At 46.5% G+C, this 15,396-nt stretch overlaps 1 protein-coding gene across 2 annotated transcripts in view; it reads left to right on the top strand.

Moving 5' to 3' along the window:
• EMC10 (ER membrane protein complex subunit 10) overlaps positions 1-15,396 on the top strand; it is a 106,100-nt gene that overhangs the window by 58,598 nt on the left and 32,106 nt on the right. Inside the window, exons 5-7 of one of the 2 annotated variants that reach the window (XM_085616137.1) lie at positions 1,323-1,504; positions 7,355-7,448; positions 9,006-9,098. In XM_085616137.1, coding sequence (XP_085472263.1) covers positions 1,323-1,504; positions 7,355-7,448; positions 9,006-9,089 — 360 coding nt within the window. In that variant the 3' untranslated portion in view covers positions 9,090-9,098. The remainder of the gene's footprint in view (positions 1-1,322; positions 1,505-7,354; positions 7,449-9,005; positions 9,099-15,396) is intronic. The other variant, XM_085616136.1, reaches the window with a different exon arrangement.

Raw genomic sequence — 15,396 nt, 5'->3', positions numbered from 1 at the left:
AGACCTGGGCGACTCTCTCACAGATCATCAATGGAGATAATTTGCTGTGACCCGACAGGGAAAATATTGGCTGATAGCCGTCTGCGCATTATACACTATACATATCTTCACTGCATATAAAATACACCAGCTAGACTGCATAGATTCCACATGCAGGAAGATAGCAAATGTGATAGATGCAGACAAACGGGTGCCGATTTCTTACACTTGGCCTGTGATTGTGATTCTGTAAAGGCATACTGGCAGGAGGCTCTAAGGTTGTTATGAGAAATGATAGGCGCTCTATTCCGGCGTTGGCGGTCACAGCACTGCTAGGCTACACTGTGGGAATTGAGGCGACATAAAAGAAATTCATAGCACTGAGACTCTTATTAGCTGAAACAAGCGTTGCCTGTTGATGGGGAAGGGGCAGAGCACTTACATTCAAGGTCTGCTTACAAGACCCAGTACTATGGCAGGGGTAAACCATGACTTATGCAGGGCTCCTACCTCTAGAACTAAGGATATATGGGACCCCTTGAAAGCGTATTTGTTAATGCACCCACCGTGAGCGACTGCTGATTAGAGGAGATACGGTTCACAGTCGGGTGGAGCAGGGGCACAAAAAAACCGCATGTGCAGGATATCATGATTTGAGACTAGGGGATGAACATGCTCACTGGATGATGACACCTAGAAATGGACGGGAACGGATGCGAGGGAAGGTCATACCCGATGGAGGAACTGACGGGACAAAACACCGTCCAGAGTCATTCGACTGAAGATTGTCCTGTATAATAATTGGTAAATGCAAGATACTAAGGATGTACTACTGTCTTGTGTTTGCATTGCGCAAAGAAAACCCAATTACATTTTTTTTTTATTTTAATTCAGGTGTGGCCAGTGAGGGGAGTTGCTATTCCAATCGAGTCTGCAAGACTACATTTGCACATGGAGATGTACCCAGAATGAGGGGGAAACATGTTTAAATTGATGTGCAGACAATGACTTCTGTGCTAATTGACCACGCTGAGCTGTAAAACTTAGAAATCTATTTGAATTTCTCCCGTAGAAATTATGATCTTCGCAGTATCTGTATATCACTGGAGTTGAATTCTGAGTTAGCTTTGCAGGCGTACATGTAGTGAGGCTCCTAGTTGGGCACTTGTTTTTGTTTTAATTGTGCTCTCTTGTGGACGGTAATGTTAGGCCTGCATTCTTGCTGTCTCTCGCAGCAATGTTTCTTGCTGGAGTGCTTACTAACTATTGTCCTCCTCCTCTTGCGATGAAATCCTCTGGCGTCCTTACATACTCTACCGATATTTTTTTGTCTCTGAATGCAGTGCTCTCTTGTGGAGTCTCACCTATCAGACCAAATAAGTGTGCACACAGATGTAACGGGGAACATCATTGGAGTTTCCATTGTGACGATACCTGGATCTTGTACTGGAACAGAAGTTGAGGATGTTGACCTCGAACTCTTCAACACCACTGTTCAGCTGCAGCAGCCTATGCCAGCAGCAGTGTAAGTATCAATACCGCATCTCCTTAAAAATACTCATTCTTCCCACACAACTAGACGACAGGACGCAAAAGCCCCCTCCATGCCGCAAGGTTATGCAAGCACTAATCTTCCATAGTCACTTTAGAGCATAATGTGCATATGAATAACTTCGATGATCATAACACATTTAGACACATACAATTGTGGTTTGAAACATGAAGTTTTATTCTGACCGATGAATTGTGAAATGTACAGCTAGGATCCATGTTGTGGATGGAGGGGAAATGTTGTCAGCATATTTAAGGCTAGTTTGTTGTAGTGTGGCCATAACCCATTCCCGAGTTCATCTTCGACATTTCCATACTTTAAGCAGACTAGAGTACTGATGTTCTGTATGGCTTCTGACTCGCCCAAACATCAGCATACAGCATTTACTTGAAACATAAATATGTTGTGTTTTCAAATGCCTGTCTTGAGTGTATTTATTTTTGCAGCACTGCATGCCCTTCAGAGTACTTAGTACAATGCAGGTCCTTAGAGGAGTGATCTTCTACATCTCTCTATACTGCAGCCATTTACCTCTTCATGTTGTAAGCCTTCGACGAATATTAATTCAGTCACCACTCCAGACCACTGAGAGGTCACCATCAAGCCGTCCTGCTTGATTAGGTCCTCTTCCATGTATCACCAGTGCATGCTCTTGAGTCCTCATTGGCCCATCACCATGACCGTACATCAGTGTCTCCCAAACTGGGCGTCTTGACCCACTGGTGGTTCGCGAGCTAATTTTTGTTTGGTCAAGCAATATATAAAGATGTTGTTAAATTCTGTATTTATCGTGTCACATTTGCTGCGCTCCCAAAACAGGTCAAATTGCTGCTTATGTTTTTAACATAGGGATTGGTGTTTACACACTCCTCTCACTTTCCATTCAGAGAAAGAAAAGTAAAATTAATTAATGTAACAGTCTTGCTGGGGTACAGAGAGAGTTCAAGGAAAGACTGCAGGTCGTCATTTTTGTAACACACAACAAAATGTAAATACCTGCAAATGCACTTAACAAATTCAGTAGTTACGAAAACAAAGATGAAGCACTATGTTTTGTAACAAATCAATACTCTTTACTTGGCGATGTCAAATTATTCACAGAAACCCGATTTTATTGTGTGCAATATAGTTTTACCAGTAAAACTGTATGTCTTTCAGCAGTTATGAGGTATTGGGGTGGGGTGAAGTGGAGTGTTATTCGGCAGTTATTTGTTGTTTTAGTGCCATATTTCTCTATCGCTTACGCATGCCCCTTCTCGCCCCGCCATACACATGCCACCTCGCACGCATATAATGCACCAAAAATCACGTCACCAGACATGACCGAGGCCTCCGGGAGGGAGCTCTATGTAGTTAGTTGGAACGTCCGTGGCCTCCTTGACAAAATTAAATGAAGAGCCATACTCCGCCAGGCCAAGCGGTAAAAAAACAGACGTCTCGGTCTTGCAAGAAACTCACCTGCTAGGCACCAAGGTGCCCTGCCTTGCCCGCTTTGGATTTATTCCGATTTTTCATTCAGGGTTCACTAGGTGTTCCTGAGGCATCACGATTTTAATACACCGCGGAGTTCCATACACGCATAATAAGATTTGTCAGACCCCCAAGGTAGATACTTTATAATATCTGGCACACTATATGGAGAGCAGCTCATTTTGGCTAGTGTGTGTTTCTCACCCACCCCCTAGCTTGAAACCTCATAGAGCATTTGACGAAACTTTGACGGAGATTCTCGTGTGTGTGACGGTTTTTGGGGGCAATTGGAATGCTGTAATGTGTCCACACTGCGACAGATGGTGCACTGCTGGGAGGCAGATGGCAACGCGCGACTACAGTCATTGGTACAGGGCATGGATGGATGGATGGATACTCATAGAGAAGACTCAACCAAAAAGATCAAGAATATACATATTTCTCCAGTGTTCATGACTCTCTTTTCTGCCTCGATTATATGTTTATATCCTTAGGCCACTTCCATAGACTTGCAACAGCAGAAATCCTGCCAAGGGGTCTCTGACCACTCTTCAGTGGCACTGGGGTTGCGACTGGGCCTCTGGTGCCCTCTGTTCTATTGGCGGCTCTTGCCATGGCAACTACATGATGAGCAATACAAATCCCATATGCACACGGCCATCGCAGATTTTACACAACAAGGGTACGGTGGAATCTCCAGAAATACTGTGGGAGGCCATTAAACCAACCCTCAGGGGTGTAGATATTGTGTATTGCACAGCGCAGAATGCGGCGAGAGAAATTGACCCAAACCGAGGCCCAATTCCAAAGTCTAGAGCGCGAGAACAGGGGTCAGAAGGGAACTTGGGTGCGCAGACAGCTACTACTCCTCACGCAACGATTATATGTCAGTGAACTGATGGCCGAAACTAGAACGACGTGGTTAGGCACCCGCAGCAGGATATATCCATGGGGAGATAAATCTAGGGCCATGCTGCACCGTCTGGCAACGGGCATTACGTCCACATGCCCTCCTGGGCATTCGTGGCCCCGCTGGAGAGATACTCTCTGATCAGCACAAATTGCGGCAAGTTTTGCATTTTACTTTGCAGACCTTCATACCCGCAGGGAGGTCCTGCCGGTGGATACTGTACATCAGTTCAGAGACGATCTACCTCCGCGAGCCCTGTCCGATACAGTGAGAGAAGAGCTAGATGCCCCATTGACAATAGAGGAGCTTGGGAGTGCCTTATCCGATTTGCGCTCAAGTAGGGCTTCTGGTCCGAATGGCTTTCCGTGTGAATTGTATAAAATATATCTAACTCAAATAGGAACCCTACCACCTAGCGGTGCTTAACACTGCCCTGGATGAGGGGCGCCTCTCACCACTGGAGGCATGCTGAAGTAGTTGTTTTTCTAAAACTCGGTCGACTCCCTGAACACCATGCATCATATCGTCCAATTTCTCTGCTTAATGTGGAGGCAAACTCCTGGCCAAGGTCATTGCTAATTGTGTTGTACCACATATCACGGACCTGGTTCACCCTGATCAGGCAGGCTTTATGCCCGGCCGTGCCACATGACACACTATCAGTTGTGCCCAAATTGTAATTGCGTCGGTGGCCCGCTTTGATGGGCCAGCGGCACTCTTGCTTGATTACATCAACAAGGCCTTCGATTCACTCTGCTGGACTTACCTTTTCGCACTCCTGCATCGATTCAACTTCGGTCCTCACCTTTTTTCATACATCCAACTGTTGTATACCGACCTTACTACCTCTATCCGAGTAGCTGATTCGGTCTCACAGACCTCTGTCAGGCGGGGTACTTGTCAGGCCTGCCCTCTTCCTCCGTACCTGTTTGCGCTCGCTATGGAGTCACTTGCGGTTTGGGTTAGGATGGACGCCCAAGTCCGCAGCTTTGACCGGTCCCGGGAGGTCTCGGAATGCATAGCATTATATGCGGATGATGTACTGTCTTTTCTTACAGACCCTAACTGATCAGGCCCGAGATTGCTCCGGATAATGCAGATTTCTGGGGAGACGTCTGGTTTATACATGAACACCCACAAGTCATTTTTCTGTGGCCGGTGCAGGGTGGGTGTCGTCTGGGTGCATGGTCGGGCGTGGTGAAGGTGGTCTTAGATGGGTTCAAATATCTTGGGTGTTCTTGTCGGCTTCCCAAACCGCCTTGTGGGACAGAAATCTGGCTCCATTATGGGTGCAACTCAGGGAGCAAGTACGCTCCTGATCACATTTACCCTTATCCCTATTTGGGAGATCAGCAATCTTCAAGATGGTCTCTTTACCCCGCCTGTTGTACCAACTCCAGAATTACCCCTTCCCAATTCCGACCACCAGGTTCCGACAACTAAATGTGATCCTGGGCCAATTCCTTTGGGGCGGGGGTTCTGCAAGGGTGGCGCTGAAAACCTGTTTGCATTCCACATACTGCGGGTGCATTGTGACCCCCAATGTCCAGGCATATCATGTGGCATCCCACGTTCTTGTATTCAACGATTGGTTTTATAGGGATCGCCGGGACCCAGCATACGCAGTTGAATGCTGGCTAATGGGGAAAACATCCCTACATATGATTTTATTCTCTGGTCCGGCACTTGAAGCGCTACCGCCAGCAATGGAGACAGTATTCACAGTGTGGAAGCAGTCGCAGTGTCGGGTGGGGTCGACATGATGAGAGACCACCCTGTGACATAACGGTCTCCTACCCCAAATATCGATATTATCCGACTTCCGGGGATGCGAGGCCTTTGGTATATCTACCCTGGAGGTGCTCCTGCGAAGTCAGACTCTAAAGTCCTTCCAGGAGCTTCAGAAAGAATACGACTTGCCGAACTCAGTTTTACAAATACCTCCAATTGCGGCATGCGCGGTCTCCCTACATTAAACACCAAGAGGACATACCTGAATTCAACCCTATAGAGGCCAATGTCTTTATGGGGGATCTAGGAGACCATAAAATTACTAAAATATATCGAACACTCATTTCTAATAGCCCCACCACACTAGACACTACTCAAGACACTTGTCAAAAGGATCTAGGCCCGCTAGATGACGATGACTGGGCCCAGGCGCTTGACTCTCCGCGAGGCGCAGCCATCGCAGCAAAGCTATGTCTTATATAATTCAAATACCTCCACCGGGTCTATTTCACGAGGTATAGATTATAGAGGGCCGGACTAGTCGAATCCCCTCTTTGCCTGCATTGTAGAAATGCTTAGGGCACCCTCCCACACACAATATGGCAGTGTACCGCGCTCTCGAGGTTCTGGCGGGGAGTGGTTGCATGCTGGTGTGGGGTATTCCCCTCTCGCCATTCTAAATAACACAGAGGGGATAGGGGGCAATAGTTATAAACATCATTTATTACTCCTGGGTTTCACTTTGGCGAAGCGCGACATTGGAGGAGATGTCACCTTCCATGCCTTGGCGCAGATGTCTGTAAGCAGGGATTGGACTTCTGTATGGGACTGGAGAGTCCAATATTCAAGGCAAGGTGGTTCCCCCAGAAACACCCCAAGATCTGGAAGAGATGGGCGGACTACAGTGGTCTGTACCTAGAGCCCATTCCCCATACAACCACAATCACGGATCTGTTGAGATGAAACGATGGTGCAGAGCTATACTCCGACATGCATATACAATCGCTTGATGGGGGTGGCTGATAACAGAATGTGGAATTTGTCTATGGCACTGTTTTATATTTGGTTAATTGTTCGTTTAATTTTTGATTCTCAGTTGTCCAATTTTGACATGATAGAGTTCTACATCAGTGGTGTAACTTTCTTTTATATTGTATCATCCCAATATACTCTGGGGTTTCTATGGCTGTTGACAAATAACATTTGTTGTGAAAAAAACCTGTATATCTGTGCAAATTTAGTGGCCATTTTAATGGAACCTATGCTGTCAGTAAATGACTGTGTGCTGCCACATATTATGTTTCTATACTACGCTACCACTCGCCCTACCCCAGTAGCTCCATACCACTAGATCCTAAGAGTGAAGTGATTGTAAACATTGCTCCCCCATCTCTGCCCGTCTCAGATCCCTTTATTGTGCATTCGAGAGCTTTGAACTGTCCAGCATCCCTCATTCAAGGGTCCTGAACTTGTGTTGGCTGCTGCAGTTGTCTGAGAATGCAGATACTCCCCTTCCGCCCCTTCTTGTCTACATGTCTCTTGGAGCGTACTAGGGGGTCTTGAGTCTTGGTCCTCCATTTCCAAAACCGTTCATAGGTTGGGTGGAGTCTTTCTGCCACTATTGCTCAGTTGTACACAGACCCCACGTCGACTTCCTTTACAACATATTGTGCCTCACTCATCAGTTATTTGATGTTTTTCTCTCCGGTCAGGCCTGAGACTGCAGCATTTATAGAGCGTCTGGAGATGGAGCAAGCACAAAAGGCCAAGAATCCACAGGAGCAGAAATCCTTTTTTGCCAAATATGTAAGTTGAATGTACAGTTTATTGGTAGGGCTTTAGTGCCTTGCTTGGCCCATGTTGGGCTGGAGTTTCTGCCTTCACTTCGGTTATTGTGTAAAATTGTAAAAGCATCGGGACTCAACTGTTTTAAGAAACTCCATCAAGAGCTGTCTCAAGAAAAGGACCAGAGTCATGGGGTAAGTGGTTTATGAAGGAAGATGATAGAGGAACAGGTTAATGCAGAGTGACAATCCTGATCCTTTTTGGGAGAGTAGTGCAGCAGCTTAACCAGATCTATTAGGCTTTTCTGTGGCTCAATGCTGGAATTTTGGTGTGAGGCCCGAGCAAGGATGGAAGCATGTAAGAGATACTCTGGGTAGTGCTTAGGAGAGAAAGTTGTGACTTGTAGTTGAAAAACTAGCAGACGCTCCCCAAACACACAAGTAGAGAAAAGGATGAGGTAGAGACCCCATACACAGTTGCCATGGCACGTGGTCAGGGTAGAAGGGATTTAGGGGCTGATTTAGAGCTTGGCAGACAAGTTATTCCTTCACAAACGTGACTGATATCCTGTCATCCTTATTATGTGTTATGGCAGTTGTAGTAAGGTGGACGGAAGATCCGCCATGTTTGTGTCGGATTAACCCATCCACCATACTCTAAATCAGCCCCTTAGTTTGCATATGTGGTTTAGTAAAGCCCCCTAATTATTGCTCTAGACGGTATGGAGCAGAGTATGTGGGTTGTAATAGAGAGAGAAATGAGAAACCCTTTGGTTTCCTAGAGGATGCACTGGGAAGAGGGAGTCCTTTGATTTTGAATAGAAGAGAAACTCCTGGGCTTTGCCCTGTGAATGGGCGAGACTGGAGTGAATAATTTGATTAGAGAGGAGGTACATTCTCTAAAAGCCTTGGAGGAATGCAGGTTTGAATGGCTTTGTTAGAGTGGTTGTTGAATCTTCCTAAAAGATGCCACCCTGCAGTGTGCAGGAAGGTAAAATGTGAGAGTGGCTAAATGGGATGGTTCTTAGGGACTCCGTATTGATTGCTGTGCTGCACTGTGCACGTGGGAAGAATGTGGTTTCTTTGCAGGGGTAGTAGAGACTCCCTAATAGATGCAGCTCTGCACTGTTCATGGAGGCGATGACGTTAGTAGCTTTATTATAGGCATACTAGAAATGTGTTAATGATTGCCCCTCTACGCTATGCACCCCGAGGGTGTGATTGGCTTTATTAGAAAGGTAATAGCGGCTTAGTATGGATTATAGCCCTGCAGTGCGCACATGGAAGAAGGTGAGTGGCTTTAGTTGTGGGTTAGTAAAGACTCCCTAATTGTTGCACTGCATAGTGCCCATGGGTGGAAGATGTAAACAGCTTCATTAGGGGGGAGTAATAGAGACTCCCTAGTCTTTGACGCCTTTCCTTAATCTACTTTATGCAGTAGAGTATTGTCAGCGATTCCCTGTACTACGCCATGAACGTCACATTGGTGAGGAAGTGTTGAGTGTTTTGATTGGTGGGGTAGTAAAGACTGTGCTGTACTCAGTGGTTTCTTATCTCTTTTATCTTTCCCTTCTCACAGTGGCATTTAATTCTGGGAGGGGCCATGCTTCTTATGGTAACCAATTCGATGAAAGTCCCGAGAGAGCAAGGACAGCAGGCGTGAGGATTTAAAGTAATTCACCCAACTATCCCACCTCTCTTCTGTTCTCTCCATCACTTTCTGCTCCTAGCTCCATCACACCCATTCTTGCTTTCTCTTGCTCCTTGCTAGTGAAACGTAGACTAGGTATCTGTGCTTAAAGCTCCTTTACTCTGTTTCTTTGCTACCTCTGGGTATTGCTTCTTGGGAGGAATAAATAAAGGGGCACATGGATCCGTTTGTAACAGGTGCCGGCTCTTCGATAACAATCAACAGTCACAGCAATGTGTATCTTGAAGGATAGGGTAGAAGCGGAATGATTAATAGTTCACCAATTCAAAAAAAGAATATACCTAATCTGGTTGTTTATGCTCTATACTAAAACAAGGCTTCGGATTTCTTACTCCACAAATATGTGACTAAGTGACCTGGTACCTCCTATGTAGAGGTATACTACTTATAAAATAGCTTTTGCAGCCTCAATGTATTTCAAAACATCATCTTAGTATTAGCGGCATTAGATTCTGTGATCCGAACTTGATGCTATGCAAAGCAACCCCGGTTTTCTCTGGTCACCATCTTTTGCACCATGTACCTTGCACTCCGTGACAAGTAGTAGGAGTCAAAGGTGATGAGTTAAAAGTAGTCTTTCTAAGCCTACCCAAGAATCTATATAATGTTGTGCTTTTGTACAATCCCAGGTTTCATTTTTGCAGATTAGAACCAATGGTTTAGAGCATGCTGCAGCTGTTGCCTTCTCTTTTATAGTGTAGGCTTTTTGGATTTGCAGCCATGGGCTTATTGGATAATGTCAGACATTATTTTGATGTAGCTTTGTGATGCGCTGTGTTGACGGTTGTCTTGCACCTCTAATTTAACTGGTTCTTTTGCTTGTTCTTTAATTACGTCCTGTCATTCAATGTGGACAATGAACGCACCGATCGTAATTGTGGCAAAGAAGAAATGAAATGGAGTGGTTCATTTGAAAATCAGAAATTATGTTCTGTGTAAAGGCTAAATAGCAGCTAAGAATTGCATTATCTGCATGAAAAACTCAGAAGGTTTTTGTCAACATATGCATTTGACATAATTTGCAAGCAGACAATTATGCTATACATAAACAATGAAAAGCCGAGAGTGAGCAGATGTTTGTAGATCAGGGTAGAAGACAAGAGTGTAATGCAGGCCCTATGTTGTGTATTGAAACAGCATAGTTGAAAAATGTCTTACCTGCTCGTGTAAATCTATCCTTTCCTAAAAATCCTTGTCGGAAAGCCCAGTACTGGAAAAGTTTGTTAGGGTGTACATTTCTGTACGATTTCAGGTAAAAGGAAGGTGACTCTTTTTGACATGGTCACCCCCATTTTTTGCCTGTTATTTGATGCAACTTTGACTGAAGTGCACCAGGTCCCCAGTGCCAGTGTTCTTTTCCAAAAACAAGGTAGCTGTTCAATTCTTACCCAATTGGCAAGGCCTTTGACACCTTTGTAAGTCCCTAGTAAATGTTACCTCGGTACCTAGGGCATGGGCACCAAAGACGGCCTCTAAGAGCTGCTGCATGTATTGTGCCACCCTAAGGGACCTCCCCCCCCCCCCCCCCCCCCCCACCACCACACACACACTCACAATCATGCAGACTGTCATAGCAGGCTGCGTGAAATGGTGAATGCAAAATCGAAGAGACGACATTGCACACGCCCTGTGTGCCATGCCCACGTACACTGCATGCAGTATTTGTAAGTTACCCCTGCAGCAGGCCTTAAAGCCCTAAGGCGCAGGATGCATTATATTACATGTGAGGACATATCTGCACGAGCAGATGTGCCCCTGTGCTGTTTCGTCCAATTGCTAGATAGTATAAGTAATTAGGGAAGCCACCTTGAGTACATATACAGTGCACTGGTCATTACGAGTTCCCCAGCTATACAATGGCTAAACTGTTTGGAATCAAACCCCTTGTCTTAATAAATCTGTATTGATGCCAGTACTAGAGTTATTATAAGATACACCCAGAGGGCATCTTAAAGGTGCCCCCTGAAACCTAACAACCTCTAGTGTGCTGGCTAACTGGTATTGATCAGTCCACCACTACAGACGATTTTCTTAAACCCTGGAGATGAGAGCTTGCGCACTCGGGGGTTAGAAGCAATGCCTGCTCTGGCCGAGGTGTTACCTTCTCCAAGCAAGATGGCTATTAATCACCATATCAAGGCAGGAGGCTTCAAGGGCCTCTGCTGCCTTTGATATGCAATCCCGGTTGCCCCCAGACAGGAAATGCCACCCCTTGCCAGGGCCCATTTGACACTAGGACAGGTGGAAAAATTATCTAGTCAGGGGGCGTGTTCGCCATCAAACTAGTTACACCTCTAAGGTGGTCTATCTGAAGTGAACACGAAAAGTAGAATTCCACCATCTAGGTTTTTGGTGGAGTTATATAAACTGGGTCAGGGTTCTGCCCACTGTCTCACCCCCCGAGGAAGTGGGCTTAGAGGGTCTGTAGGCACCCCAAAGGTAGGTACCCATTGGCTACTCCCTTACACTCTCCTTAACGCCCCTAATTTGAGTATTTAGGTGGCACCCCTGACACCAGGAACTCCGATTCGATGGACACAAGAAGAAAAGGGCAAACGAGTGAAGAAGCGAGAACCGAGAACCAGCTGCAGACTTTTTGGCACTGAAGCCTGCCTACCTGCACCTGTCCCAACAGTTGTGACAAACTGACTCGTTCTGCCACTGTGCATCTGCCAGGAACTCTGGTGGACTATCAGCACTTCACAAATTGACAGCAATCTCCCTTGTAGAAGAGGAGCTACTCCCCTGCAGTTTGAGGGCAGCAAGCAGCATAGTCCGGTCCACCATTCTGCACCCCTCCCCACCCCCGGTTCCACCAAAACAGCATCCGCCGAAGAATCGGTCCCTGTGCTCCAGAATGTCAGATCAGTCCCCCCACCAAGTGAGAAGACGCCAGGCCCAACCATAGCCTCACAGCACCAGTGCCCGGGTTACCAGACCCGTTGCAGCAAGCAAAGCCTGTTTGAGTCCAGTCCAGACTCTATTGACTTCAAGACCGAGCCACCGGTGAGGGTTGTCGACACTGCAGAGAGCCACTTCAAGAGTGGCGCAGATCTCCTGTTTTTTCCCCCTAAATTGGCGAGACCGACAACTTTGGGAACCTAAGACGCATAAGCCCATCCGACCTAACCACTCTGCACCCGAGCGCCCCCGCCCGGGTTACTGAGATCCGACTGTGCTTCCTTGTTCCCAGGACCCTCACAAACCGAGCCCCCTGTTTGGTGGTCCCGGACTTGTCCCCAGGTCCCCCACTGCAGCACCCTAAGCTACCAACCTGACCAACACCTCTGCACCCAGATGCTCCAGGGTAGGTAAAGACTAAACTGCTTGTGGTTGTTTGGACCTTGGCCTCTTACTCCTTCCTTACCTTTTCAATATTCCCCATGTGTCAGACTTAATCCAGAATTTCTTCAGTGTACCACTGTGCACCGGTTTGTGGCGTTGTAAGGCTTGGCACTGATGTAGATCCACTCCTGATGTAATGTTAAGATCTGTATATAAGCTCGATCTATGCATGCCTACATCAGTTCCCTTCTTTCCAATCCACCAGAAGCAGATTTGGACTGCCTGTCTCTTCAGAAGACTATTTTCTTAAAATGTAACTTTAAATTCCAGTGTGATGGGCTACCACAGGGTTCAAACATTGTAGAGACTGTTGCAAGCAAATATCTGTCACAGATCCCCACCAGATTAGTCTTTGGTGCATAGTGTTGGACCACGACTGCAAGACCTCTAGTGACTGTACCTTGATGATTCCGAAGGCCATGCAGGACTGTGGGTCAAAAGACGTACGTCGTCAAGCACCAGAAGACTCCATGCCCTGCCCGATAGGGGTTGAAGGCAAGGTCCCTGTTCCTGCAGCAGATATTCGTCGCAGTTAAAGTCTTCAGGAAAGTCAAAAAAGAAGCATACGTAGTTCAAGCAGGATTCTGCCCCTTCCTACCACTCTTGCGACTCCGTCCTGATCCCACAAGGCCGCAGCCTTCCGGCAACCCAACAGGCTCTGATATTCTGCCCTTGTCTCAAGGAAGGGCCCAGATCATCAACAATCTACTTAGCACAGACTCCAATAATGACCGTTCTGGTGAAGGGGATGAATATGCTCAACCATATACTGGGCACAACAGGTATGATGAACTACAAGATGCCAGTGAACTGGATACTTCTTCAAACATTGATCTGGTCTTCCTATCTGGGCCAGCTACTGAAGGAAGCACCTCCTTTGCAGTAGTGATGTGAAGGGCGGCTGAGGTTCTTGATATCTAGTTGCCCACTGTGGAGGTGGAAACTAATGTCCTCACTGCAGGCATCTACAAGCAGGGTCAGCCCCAAAGCCTTCCCTACCAAGCAACCAGATGGAGAGTCCACGCTCCTGGAAACCTTTGACAAATGTATGTTCTTCTCCATTAGCCTGGCATTACAGTCTGTCAACGCCAGCTGAGTATTGGGCCCTGCATACTTTCTATCAGGAGGTGGGGGGAGAAGGACAAATCTGTGATCCTTTCAGCTTTCTTGGTTGCTATATTGAAAAATCAAATGGGGGGGGGGAAAGGGATCACTTGTCCTGAGTAACCAGGGTTTTAATCTCTTATTCGGTTCCAGTGCCGATAAAAAACCCTCATTCACGTACCAAGGCTTGTTGGGCGGTATATCTTGGTTCTCCGCCTTGTTGTTAGCGACGTGACCGCTTCATCATTGGGTTTGATTGTGTGCTTCCTCCACCCGGAGGTGAACCGCTGGTTAGTACAGTAGTGATTTAGTGATCAAAAAGGGAGGGGAGGGGTTTGTACAGTTAAAAAAGGCTTCTATTAACCAGTGCTGATAAACTTTAATTGGTGCTGGAAAGAATGCCTGGTTAAAAAGTTTGGGCGTGCGTAGGAAACTACTTTAGGAGGTTTCCGCACTGAGTTATGTCCATAAAGAGGTCGACATGTTTCAGCCGTAAGTTGCTCAAGGGATCAAGTTGGCTTTCATCAGGACCTAGTATCTCTGGTAAAAACAGGGAGGGGGGGGCGAGGGGGTGGTTTGGTAACCTCAAATTTGGTTTAGATTCTTAGAATGATTCATCCAGAATTCAAAAAGGCCTTATAGTACCTTGTTAGGAGATCAATTATGCCTCCTCGGGCGTGCGGAGAGTGGCTCGGCCTGCTCTATCACAGGTTCGGCACGACTTGTGCTGTCACAGCCTCTCAGTCCCCAGGAACCCGGGGACTGAGAGGCTGTGACAGTAAATGTGAGGGCAACTTACGGCTGAAACATGTCGACCTCTTTATGGACATAACTCAGTGCGAAAACCTCCTACAGTAGTTTCCTACGCACGCCCAAACTTTTTAACCAGGCATTCTTTCCAGCACCAATTAAAGTTTATCAGCACTGGTTAATAGAAGCCTTTAACTGTACAAACCCCTCCCCTCCCTTTTTGATCACTAAATCACTACTGTACTAACCAGTGGTTCACCTCCGGGTGGAGGAAGCACACAATCAAACCCAATGATGATGCTGTCACGTCGCTAACAACAAGGCGGAGAACCAAGATATACCGCCTATCAAGCCTTGGTACGTGAATGAGGGTTTTTTATCGGCACTGGAACCGAATAAGAGATTAAAACCCTGGTTAATCAGGACAAGTGATCCCTTTCCTCCATTTGATTTTTCGATATTGGGCTCTGCAGTCATGCCCTTTGAGATTCTGTCTCCCGGGTATTACCTGCTGTACCATAGGACTTGCACCCCCTGCTTACAAAAGTCATACAAGATGGTTGGCAGTTTACTCCATACGGCCACCCTACCAAGGTTGTGGATGTCATCTTGGCAGCCTGAAGTCACTCCACTAAATCGGTATACACTTGCGGTTGGGACAAATTTGTGGCTTGGTGACTCAGCAGATCAAACCACTTGAGGCCAAACTTTCTAAACTGTTATTTTTTCTGTTGTCCTCAGCCTAGGAAGGACTTGCGTTGGACACAGTGAAAGGTTACTTGTCAGTTCTTGCGACTTTTACAGTTGCCGGATCAGCCTTCTTTGTTTACATCACCTCTTGTGATGCATTTTTTAAATACATGTTCTGACTACTCCCTTCATTATGCCTCAGTGGGACCTGAATTTGGTGCTCACATTTCTCATGTGTATGTCTTTTGACCCTGTACACAACCTTCGATTGTAGCTTTTCACTCACAAGACGGCCTTCCTTATAACCATAACATTGGTGCAGCGTGTGAGCGCGCTTCAAGCCCTCTCTGTCAATCCACCATACACAACT

Source organism: Triturus cristatus, chromosome 7 (genome assembly GCF_964204655.1).
Source record: "Triturus cristatus chromosome 7, aTriCri1.1, whole genome shotgun sequence".
Lineage (NCBI taxonomy): Eukaryota > Metazoa > Chordata > Amphibia > Caudata > Salamandridae > Triturus > Triturus cristatus.
Note: the sequence above shows the minus strand (reverse complement) of the source record. Positions and strands in the feature narration are given on the sequence as shown.